Source organism: Taudactylus pleione, unplaced genomic scaffold, assembly GCF_031769625.1.
Source record: "Taudactylus pleione unplaced genomic scaffold, aTauple2 ptg000788l, whole genome shotgun sequence".
NCBI lineage: Eukaryota > Metazoa > Chordata > Amphibia > Anura > Myobatrachidae > Taudactylus > Taudactylus pleione.
In genome coordinates this window covers 62,342-74,748 of record NW_028285190.1, presented here as the reverse complement: position 1 = coordinate 74,748, position 12,407 = coordinate 62,342, and the positions used below count along the sequence as shown (strand labels likewise).

General features: G+C 43.0%; 1 protein-coding gene across 9 annotated transcripts in view; it reads right to left on the bottom strand.

Annotated features, from left to right (window-relative positions):
• KIAA1217 (KIAA1217 ortholog) overlaps window positions 1-12,407 on the bottom strand; it is a 109,443-nt gene that overhangs the window by 55,856 nt on the left and 41,180 nt on the right. For 8 of the 9 annotated variants that reach the window (XR_015872786.1, XR_015872785.1, XM_088457834.1 and 5 more), the window contains exon 3: window positions 2,351-2,455. The exons of the other annotated variant lie outside the window; for it this stretch is intronic. Coding sequence is in view for 6 of the 8 variants with exons in the window: in XM_088457834.1 (XP_088313960.1) it covers window positions 2,351-2,455 (105 nt within the window). In the remaining 2 variants the exon portion in view is untranslated. The remainder of the gene's footprint in view (window positions 1-2,350; window positions 2,456-12,407) is intronic. 9 annotated transcript variants of the gene reach the window in all.

Genomic DNA, 12,407 nt, shown 5'->3' with positions numbered 1-12,407 from the left:
ATGCACTTCATAAGACATATTTGGGGACACTTAAAAAAAAAATAATTGGGTGCACATTTTATAGTGCAACAAAAGTCACCATAAGACTATTCCCAACTCCAGTCCTCATGTATCCCTAACAGGTCATGTTTTGAGGATTTCTGTGGAAGCAAGTGGGATAATTACTAACCCAGCAAGACAGATTAACTCACCAGTGCATGATTAAGGAAAACCAGAAAACATGACCTGTTGGAGGTACTTGATGACTGGAGTTGGGAACCCTGTCCTACAGTACGGGGACTGACATTATTCAGCACACTGGCTATTGCCCAACTACATCTGCCATGGCTCTCAATAATAGTTACCTATACAATTTGGACGTAGCCATTGAGGCCTGATCTAATATTCATAAAAAAAGCAGCCTAGGAATTTGGGACATAAAAGTGAAGTGTCTCATGCCTCAGTGCCATCACTAGTTACCTGTGAACTAAGGGCCTGATTCAGCACGGATCGCAAGGCTACGTTCGCAAGCACCCGCTCACTGGGAAAATATGCTAATGAATGCAATCACATGGCAAATCGCAGCACTATATCAAGACGCCCATCACTGTATAAAGCCGCCCACTTCCCATGACATGCATCCGCCAGTCAGCGAAACCATCAGTAACATCGAGTAACATCGGAACCAGTCACACAGTTGTGGTTGACCTGACCCTACCTCACAAACTGCTAAACTTCCTGTCACCATCTAGACCTCTGCCAGCGTATACAATCGCAGGGGCTTAATTATGCATGCCCCTATAACGGCGTTCAAACGCACAGGCACGCCTGCGTTCTGCTAACCACCCCTCTCCACCCCCAAACAGTCACTTCATGTCAATCACTATGAGATGGGACTGCGTGCTTACTGCGATTGCTTCCCGATCGCAGTGGCCGGCGCGCGCATGCGCACTGCGATACATATGCATGCGCAGAGCACAAAACCGACCGGCTGTGTGTGAACGCAGCCTTGCAATCCAACCTGAATAAGGCCCTAAGCCTGTATTTTCGGGAATTATTGGTTCAGGTCACAAAAAGGCTGCCAATTAATTCATTGTCTTCTTTATTCTTAAAAAAAACTTTGTGCAATTTTTTTTTAAACAATAAAATAAAAAAAAGATTATCAAAAGATAAAGGCATTTGGTGAAATAATGATGTATTTAACAATTCACTAGAATCAGACGCATCTGTCGTTACACTGACCACACACACACGTCAATCTCATCAGGACTTTATAGCGGGAAGTGAGCAAAACATCTTCTAAACATTTTCATAAATACAGTATGTGACCGTGACACATTATTTAAATATTGAAATCTATGATTGTAGATAAATGTATCTGATGCTCAATTAAAATCTAGAGAATGTGTTATAATGCTCAGCAACTTTGTTAGGTTGAGTTAATAGATCACATGCATCGCTTGTCACCGGTATAATATTCTCATTTTCCAATTCTATTTATCCAGACATGCTCAACTGTTTTGGAGAAGCGAATGACTCTTTTTCCTTATGCAAAGCATGGATTTCATGCAATCACCGAGCTATTAAATGCAACTGAAAATATTTAAACAAATCTCCCCTCCCCGCCCCCAGTAAAAAAAAAAAAAAGAACTATAGTGATGTGAACACATTGGAGTTTGAACAGGTATATCAGGCATGTGGGTGACAGAGGGAAAGCTGAGAGAGCATCCTTAGTGCTGCTGTGGTAACCATAGATACAAGGACACTGGTGGCAGGCTGGTAAAGCAAATATGGCGGAACGTTTGACCGTGGGCATAACACAATGTGCACAGATAAATGCGATGTGGGTGAAGCAAAGAACAGCGCCCATCCTTTTCTAAGCCAATAATGCGTTTGTTTATGACTCTTATAACGCTAGCAGCGGAGGCTAATTCGATAAACGAATAAAACACTCCACGCTTTAATTACCTCTAAATTTTACCTCATAATTTATAAAACGGCAAGGATTCAAAGTGCATGACACAAAATGTCATTTCAAAAAATACATATGGAGTGTGTTCCTTTCCTTGTACAACACTGAAATAGAGAGTAGCACTACCTCTGGGGCTGGTTTAATACTGGATGCATATTGAGGGATTGTTGTGGTGGTACAGATGTGTCACCGACACTAGGCTGAGAGACACACAACACACTGTGCGCCCTTAGAGGTCTATCCCTCGCTGCCAATCTGAATGGCTGCAGCTTTGCTGACACTTGCCAGGCAGCTTTGTCTCCCCACCCATTTATAACGTAACGCAATTTGGCTGCCAACATAGTAAATTCAGCCCTGGGGTTTTGGCTAGATGTAAATTAAAATGTTTTAAATATTTACCCAGGTGCATCCTTATTGCTGCTCGGGCTGGGCCCTTTGAAAAGTGCAGTCTGAACCAGGCCAGTTAGACTGGCAATCTGTTTCTCCATGGCATGCATCCTCTCTCTGTAAAACAAGGGAATAGTCTATTACCAGCATAGTCACTGCACTCATGGGAAGAAGATTAAAATCAGTTTATATCCTAGATCTTGAAATCCAGTGACAAATGCATTCATGTGTGCCTGTCACATACACACGGTAAAGGGCGCTGAGCTGTCACTTTTTCAGGATTTTATTGGCCAGGTTGCTAATAAGGGCACTTGGTGTCAGTGTTTTTTTTTTATTTTCATTTTTTTTTTAATGGGGCAATAGTATTACATGGATAGGAACAGATGGTGGGTATTTTTTTTTTCCTCTCACAAGGTGGCAGCCATTTTGTGAGCTTACCCAAGATTTGTAAAAATGCATCCTATTCCAGTGACACTGACGCCATAAATGTTAATTTAGCCCCAACAAATGGCCCCTTCCACTTGGTGTAGGTGACAGGTACACTAAGCTATATTTCATGGAATATGTATAAATATAAAATAAAATATGTCTCTATAGCACACCTGCCATGCAGTTTGGAAAAATATAACATTGATAGTACAGCCATCATAAATGCCTAAAGGCAATGTAAAGCTGCTAAGACAAGAACTATTGTTGAGAAACTGCCTCTCCCTCTATGTGGCATAAATGCCTCTTGATGTGCACCGAGAATTCAGAGCCAATGTACTCAAATTTAGCAGCTTGATGATGTCACAGAGTGCTTCTCAGGAGCACAGTGTAGAGATCGCTGATAGCTAGCAACCTTCGATGGTTTGCCGCCGATGATCTATGGTTTTACTATTCATTGTGGAGGTCTGATGGCAGGAAGTGCGCCAAATGGGTTTTTTACCCCACAAAGTATAGCCCCAAATCCCTGACTGACCTGCCAGACCCCCAAGCAGGGCTGACCACCGATGGTGTAAAACACAAATGTTTCTCTGTCGTTTCTTGACGTTGATGAATAGCACCATCGATTCGTAACCATTCGATGGCCATTCCTAGCACAGTACATGCCAGTACGTGCAGTTCACAATCATTAATACTGTACTTAAAAATGTTAATAACTGCTCAAGCAATTTGCTACTTCATGCAAATATAAATGTAACATGTCTGTTCAGATATCGGTGCAGGAATGTATTTACAATATATGGGCTATGACTTTGCATACACCATTATGACACAACACCCAAACAGCAGGTACACATAGTGTGCTTCACTCTGGCTGTATAGGAAAATATAAGAGTGTAAGAGATCCCTGGAAAAAAATGGGACATAATTACACATAAATGAAGAAAATTAACCAGAAAACTGTCTCCGTCTATTCAGTCTGTCTATTTGCTACACAGCAAATGCAGCATATTATTATGCAAATGTATCTAATGCAAAGTCATTTGCATGCACAAATTATGCTCAGCAAACAGTTTTGAAAGTACCCACTATGCTAATTCATGAAGAAGAGATACTTTGCAATGAAATGCACTGAAACATAGATGATAAAAAAGATGAAGCTTACTGTATTAAAATCACAAGTTTTTGCAATGTTTGGGAACTGAAGGTATTAATTAACCTATAAATCTACATCATTTGAACTCTGATAGTTCTAGTCTCACTCACACATAGGTTAGTAAGCTTGTTTTGTATGCATCTTCTACTACTTGAACAAATGTGTATAGCCTCACATAAGCAGGAGATAAAGAAGACAAAAGTGAGACTGGTCTAGAACAATATGCCAAACACATAAGTATGTTCAAAGGCAACAGCACAAATTATTTCAGGGGCCAAGTGTGCCGATCTTGTTGGATCCAGGGACCTATCCAATCATCTTATTAAATCAGCAAGGACGTGGCTGCATGTGACAAGAACAGTGTCATGATATCAGGTGGTAACTACTATAAAAATGTGGCACAACAGGTGCAATACTTATTAAGAAGAACTCTTGTTAATTATATATGTACTAATTGAGAAGCATCTGATTAAACCTATATACACATAGATCAGTGTCAGACTGGGGCATGAAGGGCCCACCGGTGGAATGTAGTGGTAGGGGCCCATGCATAAGAGGTGTGGCCAGCCACCACAGATGCTTCGCTAACCAATAGGCAAATCTTGGTGTAGTTCCTATAGAAAGGAACCAAGCACTCATGTTGAACAGTGATACTGCTCCACCAGGTAACAGACCATCTATTAGAGTAACAATGTATGATTGGATGTCTGGAACCTGACACCTAAAGGAGGGAGGTGAGCCCTGAGGCAGTGGGGCCCACCGGGGATTTCCCCTGTTCCCCTGTGGGCCAGTCCAACCCTGAAACAGATTATGAACTTAGAGCCGTGTGGTGGTTTAAACAATATAGGATTTCTCCTGATTTATTCTAAAAGTACATCAACATAAACAAGCTTTAGAATATACATACAAATATAAAATAGAAAAAAAAAGTGGTATTATTAAGATGAATATAGAACACACCTCAATAAAATTAATAATCCTATGGTTGCTACTGCCTTTTACTTTTCTTATTGAGCCGCTTTTAAATATTTTGTATAAGGTAATAGTTAGAGTTGCCCAGGAAAGGGCTGTGAGTATAGTTACCAGTATCCTTATAGTCCTGTTACGGGAGCTGATCACAACATTAAGGGGGGCATTTATCAAAGCTGGGAGAGAGATAAAATTGTAAAAAATAAATTAGCAACCAATCAGCTCCTAACTATCATTTTCTAAACACAGCCTACAAAATGTAAATTGGAATCTGATTGGGTAGTACTTTATCTCTCACAATTTTATCTTTCTCCCAGCTTTGATAAATACCCCAGGCCCTAAATCCGGTATTGGTCGGGTCTGCGCAGGTGATATGAGAGGACCATGAGCACAGAGGGCCTGATTCAGAGCCGGACGCTATTTGCGCTCGCTCGTTCAGAAAAAGGGGCCGGCTATTTAAATTGAGCGCTCGCTCTTTGCGGTCTGTTGACGCCTCTATGTGTGAGCGAGCGAACGAAACATGCGCTCGCTATTTTGTAAAGACGCCCCCTGTCTGCTCGCATCCTACGTCATCTCCGCTATTTATTAGATTAATCGAGTACTTCGAAAGGCGTCTGAACTGCTCGCAGTGCTTGTGGTTGGATTTTCCTACCGCAATCATGCGAACAGTTCAGGCTAAGAAACAACCAAGTGACGTGGCCGATGACGCTGCTTTGTTAATTATGCACACCCTTAAAATGCCCGTTCGGATCTCCACTCCCCGTTTTCAAGCACCTTCCCCTGTTACCACCCACAAACGCCTCATCCTGTCACTCAAATTAGCAGGCACTCGCTATTTTGCGAGCGCTCGATTTCCGACCGCATTGACTGGTTGGTGCATGCGCATTACGACCCATACGCATGCGCAGATGTGTGAACATCGCTCGGAGCGAACGAGCGGCCGCTTACGAGCGGCTCTGAATCAGGCCCAGAATCCCATAGGATAAAAGCAAGATCTGGTTAGTTAAAAGCACTGAATCGCCGTCAATGTAGCTTTAGCCGGAGATCCCAGTGTGCTTAGTGAGCTGGATTAGTCCAAGTCCAGGCAAAGATGTCCAGCAGGGGTGTGGGGTCTGTAGCCAGTTCTTTTTCAGGTGTTCACTTGATCCAAATATGATATAGAGGTATCCAGATGGTATACTCGGCTGCAGTGTCGCAGATTTAGATCCAATATATTGTAAAGATATCTAGGTGATGAGTTGTAGGTTTGCAGGTGTGGCTGAGAACAGGACCCCAGTGTAAAACAGAATTAACGGATTTTAGTGATCTTTCATCCGTCTCCCAAAATTGTAAGTTTCATATACGAGCAGAATATGTAAAGTCCATACAGGGGCACCATGGATTCTCCACCTCAGGTGGTGCATGGAGGTATGCAAGAAGCAACTGACAAAGTTAGATAGTGGAAGGGATAGAGGGCCTAATTCAGCAGTGTACGCAAGTGTACTGCTGAGCGCAGATTCCCGATGACCCGTTCTGCACATGTGCAGAACGGGTCTGCGATCCCGCACGCAGACTGTCAGTGATTGACAGTCTGCTGGCGTTTGTGGGCGGTGGTGGTCTCCATTTCCTGAAACCGAGGCATGTCGCCGCCATTGGGGGGAGGGAAGAGACCAGGATCTCCGTCGGATGATGGAGATTTCCTGGCTTCTTACTCTAATCTGCGGCGGCCGGCTGTGGGACCCCATGGGTCACGCAGCCGGCCGATGGTCCGCAGAGTATCCGATATTGCGTTGGACAACGCAGCTCAGATATGTAATGCAACAGGAGGCGTGATGCCTCCGCATGAATTAACATAATTGCAAGGATCGCAACTGCAAAGCTGCCTGCGTGCATTACATCATATATCTATAGCCTGCGTGCATTACATCATATATCTATAGCCTGCGCGCATTACATCATATATCTATAGCCTGCGTGCAGCTTTGCAATTGCGGTCCTTGCTGAATCAGGCTCAGAGTCCCCTGATAGCATATATTCGAACTGTCAAAAATAATGCAGCAAGAAAAGTGTCAGTACATGCACCCAAGTTCCTTAATGCTGGCCACACATGAGCTGATCGTGTCATTCATCCTAAATAATGGGTTACATAAAGCCAATAGTGCTTTCGGACATCTGCACACATGCAGATAAGTAGCCCTCTGCTGCCTGGATTTATGGGTAAAGCGGAGTATGATCCAACTGATGTACAAAATATTTTATTAGCACATAGCACTCTTTTGGAACCCTGGGCCAATCTGCCACAAACTACCATAGGTGCAAGGGGTGCATCTGCTATGGGGACCACAGCTGAGGGGGGCCCATCTTCCATGTCAAAGTTACAAGTGTTATATACATTTTTCACTATTGGGTGGTACATAGGGGCTCTTACAAACTTTTGCTATGGGGCTTTCCAACACCTAGTTACGCCTCTGGCTGTATGTCTAGCCAATTAGTATTTTTACACATTTGTTTACTTATCAAACTTAAAAAAAACTACTGGCTCCATGTAGTATGACAAGAGTATGGCAAATGTAATATTTTAAAGATTAAAAAGAAAAAGAAAATTATTGGTTTGAGCTGAGAACAGCCCTTCCATGTCCTATGTTATTATACAATAGTAGTTTTTCTAATTTTAATAAAGTACTGTGCATATATGTGCTTTTTATTGTATTAATATGGAATGTAATCCACAGTCTAAATTTGTCCAGAAATAATTTTCATTTAATTTAGATTCTAAACTCAATAATAAAGAGATAACTTTTTTTCCTTTATAACATCTTGAAATGGTGATAAATGTAGATGTACAACAAAATATACTGAGCTGTGGAGCAGAATGCTCCGTCTATTCCTAGATTGGCCAATCTGGAAATAATTCTGGAATTTAAGTAAATTATGGACTTTTCAAGGCTGATCTTGGCTTACTCTGGTAAACCGCAGCATAGATCATTCATGATGGAAACAGCTAGGAATTGATGCAGAAGTAGGAAAACTATGTCTTTTCTTCCAGCCAATTCTATTATTTGCGATGCGGTAACAGCAGATGAAAGGAAAGTGAGGTAAGGGTCCTCATATTTTATTCCATCAAAAACAGAAAAGTCCAGGGTGTTATTATCACTGTGCTGAGAATGGGACAGATTGCAGCAAGAGATACAGCGTCTATCACTGCAGGCAGTACATCTAGGTTTATAGGGTCGCTTAGTGACTTCAAAGGAAAATAGAATTACCCTTCATATTATCAGTGTCCTCTAGTGCTCTGGAAAAAGCTACACTAGGGGTGCACAACCCTAGGGCTGGAGTCACAGATTCTGTTTTTAGGGACTACTAATATGATATACAATACATTCTCTTGGTAACCATCTCTTTGGGGTCCCAGAACAATAGTACACTTAACCTTGAGGAAATGTTTTTTATGGGAGCAGGAATACATTGGTCAGGTTCTTGTGATGTGCTAGATATTTCCCCAGCAGACGAGGCCCCCCCCATGTCAACCAATTTCTTTACTTACAATGGGCCTCGTTTATTAACGAGTTTTATCACCAAAACGAGTGATAAATTTCACTGTGTATGATAATGGTGCTCCAGCCAATCAGCTCCCAACTGTCAGAAAAATTACAGTTGGGAGTAGTATTATATATAGCGTTCCCGCTAGGCTATTTTAGCGGGGCGCGGCGCCCTGCCCTCCTTCTGGAGGGCAAAAAGCACCCTGCCCTCCAGGAGGAGGGCAAAAAGCGCCCTGCCCTCACAGCCTGCAGGAGCCGTTCTCACCCGCGGGACGCAGTGTCCCGCGGGTGGAGAAACATGCGGTGACCCGGTCACCGCCGGAGAATAGACGCCGGGCGCATGCGCCCGGCATCTATTCTCCCTGTCTGCAGGGCTTGGGGACTGCCCGGCGTGTCCGTAAGTGCCGGGCACGCCCCCAAGAGTGACGAAAAGGGGACGCGTCTTATAGACACGCACCTTTTCCGATGACCGCGCCCCCTTCTCGGACGCACGCGCGCGGGCATGCCCTCTCTAGCTCCGGCGCCCTGCCTCCCGCCGGAGCTAGAAGGAACACTAATATATATATTTACACACACACACACACACACACGTCACGCATACATTACACACACACACTTACCATGCTGCAAGTTGGAGATGGAGACGGGACCAGGCACCTTGTCAATAAGCCCCGCCCCAAAATGCTGCGATTCGCTGGTCAATTGGGAGGGGCGGAGCCAAATTATGCAATTCTAATTCTATTACATCATATTGGCTCCGTCTCCTCCCCATTGACCCGGGAATTGCGGCGTTTCCCGACAGAGAGCGGGACTTAATAACATGGTGGTGCTTGCTCTGCCCTATGTCAGGGGGGGTTTCTGGGTACTCAGAAACCCCCCCTGCGTGCGCTACTGCCAATGTTGGGTGGCCCTTAGGAGAGACATCATAGCTTCACTCCCAGCCCATCAAAGACATGGCGGAGAAGCAATTTTATAGGAAGAAAATGACGGACACTTCTTCTCCATGTTTAGTGGCTGATGTACAATGGAGGTATTAATAACTCTGGATGAGTGACATGTTACCTATTCTGTGTTTTAGTTTCCCCCCTAACCATTGTCACCCAGGCAATTGCCTAGGTCAGAGGTTCCCAAACGCGGTCCTCAAGGCTCCCCAACAGTTCAGGTTTTAGAGATATCCATGGTGGAGCACAGGTGACTTAATTATTACCTCAGTCAATTTGCTTCAACCACCTGTGCTCAGCCATGGATATCTCTAAAACCTAATCTCTAAAGCTGTTGGGAAGCCTTGAGAATGGCGTTTGGGAACCTCTGGCCTAGGTTCTTCTAGTGGTGTCACAGGCACTGAATCACCACCTTGCACCATAAGGGCTCATATGCACCGGTTGCTTTCTCTGTGCCTCTGGTATGTTCCGTCAGAGACGTGTTACTGATTTATCTACTCTGTCTGGCCGTCCAACACTTAAAAGACAAAATAATCCGGCACTCCACCACTAAAGGTGCGTATCCACAAGGCGATAGAGGAACAACAGTACGATTACAACATTGTAATCGTACAGTCGTTCCTCATCCTGTATTGTCCCTCATCCCTGAACATGCACAATCTGTCGTTATTGGCATATTGACCGGCATGTCCAGGCAATGATTGATATCAAAAACGACCAGCGGGAGCGCACATCGCTAATAGTTTTCAAAACTTTTAATGAATGATTTGTGAATGATTAATGAGCGATTGAACGATAACGATGTTGTTATCGTTCAATCGCTCATTTTAACCGCCTAGTGAATACGCACCTAAAGAGGTTAGGCACTTGTCTTATGCATTGGAAGAAATATTGAAATGAAATGACTGGAGAGAAACAACTGATAGGTAATTTGAAAATAATCACAAAATCATCCAACAAAATTTTGTGGCAATAAAGTAATGAACAAATAATTTTCCTATGATCAGAGAGACTACTGTTGTTATATAGGGGAGGGGGGATTTATCAAACCTTCTACAGAGGACAAGTGGAGGTGTTGCCCACATCAACCAAAAAGATTCTGACTATTATTTTATAGAATGTATTAGATAGATGATAACTAGAATGTGATATGGGCAACAGATCCACTTGTGCTCTTTAGAAGGTTTGATAAAATCTTGTTTGGTTGCTATGGTTACTGACCTGTTCCATGACAATCAGCAAACAGATCTGATAATCCAGTGTAAGGAAAACCATGACAGCAAATGTTTGATTGGTTGTTTGGAATTTTTACACATTTTCATTTTGATAGATGGCGTAAATATCCGATGCAAGTTACATAGTTGCTGATTATTGCTGTTAATTGCTGAATTTATTTGGATTGCTTAATGCAAAATCGTTTGCTAAACTGTTTTGGCAGGGTTATAGCTGTGCATGTTCTTCTGTGCACCTACAGTATACCTCAAACTAGCTGCACACTATAGGATTTTGCCCAATGTAGACCTATTCAGATCGACCAAAACGATCCGTATGTACAGCGTACACACTACCTAGTGTTCTCGCTAGAGCTGGCCATCAACCATCAATATTTCAAAATCATCGACCGTTTACGGGCGATGTCAATTTTTTTTTTATATTGATGGGGGAGAACCAGATGTTTTCCCTCCATCGATGTAAAGGCATAACCAAATGTTTGTAAAAAAATTTTTTACCAAGTGCAGGGACATAGCTCCACCCTCCTGGCACCTGCGAAACCCCGTCCCCATGTTCTGATTGGCCTATGGGCCAGTCACAAGACAGGGATGACCATCAGTTGGTGAAACCATCAATGATCAAGTTACTAGTTTGTAACCATCGATTGTTCCATGCTATTTTACCATCGATGGTAACCACTGATGGTTACACCACCGATGGCCATCCCTAGTTCGTGCTGTCCAATTTAAAAGTGCCAAAATGCATCTGTTCTCCCTGCAGGGTGAGCTTGGGGTACCCCAGCATCTCCGTGAGTGCTGGGCACCCCCCATAGTTATGTAAAGAGGGTGCGTTACAAGGACATGCCTCCTTTCCACATGACCACGTCCCCTTTAAGGGAGTGCAAAAGTGCCATTTTCGCAGTCAGGCGCCATGCCCCTGTGCCCCTCTAGAATTAACACTACACTACCCAACATGCATTTAATTCCCTTTGCTTCTAATTCGCTAATCACCCAATATCAGTCAGGTCACCACGAAAATTGTATAGTGTGTGTACTCAGCTTCAAACACAGGTCATGTGTGATTATTTGCATATTTTCTAAACAAATATTTAGAAAGCGTCGTCACACTGCAGCATCTCACCATAAACTGATCAGTCTGTGAAACCTACCACACTTTAATAATGACAGACACACAATTCTTTTTCACTCTGATTATCATCTCTCACTTCTTTTCCAACTGTAATAACGTGTCGAATTAATGTCCTGAAGACAAAAGGGCTAGATTTACTACTCTGCAGTTTATTAAAGCCAATAATGATTAGCAGATTCGACCCGATTAATTTAAAGCGGCCTGCTAAACTAGGCTGGTTTAACATTTCATTTCTGTTGCCGCTTTAAATCCATCAAGCAAAGTTGCCGATCATCGGTGGATATGACAAATCGCGGAATAGTAAAGAGATTTTTCTTTTTCTTTTTTTTTTTTTTTTTTAACACCAGTTAACTAATGCAGTCCAGAATATTGCAAGAGGAAAATAAGTGGGAAAAGCAGCAGCATTCTAATTACACTGTGAATAGTAGTCAGATAGGCAGCCCTTCTAAGAAACATTTTTTTAGCACTATCTGGTAACAACATATAAGTGAACACATACAGGGCTTCAGTTCTTATGGTGCATACACACGGTCAGATTTTTCCTTCAGATCTGAACGATAACGATTTAAAAATCGTTCAGTCGTTCATATCTGAAGGAAAATCTGACATATCGGACATGCCTGAACGATGGACGATGAACGATGCGCGTTCCCGATGGTCAGATAACGATATCTGACATCTGATGTGTTTGCAGTTAG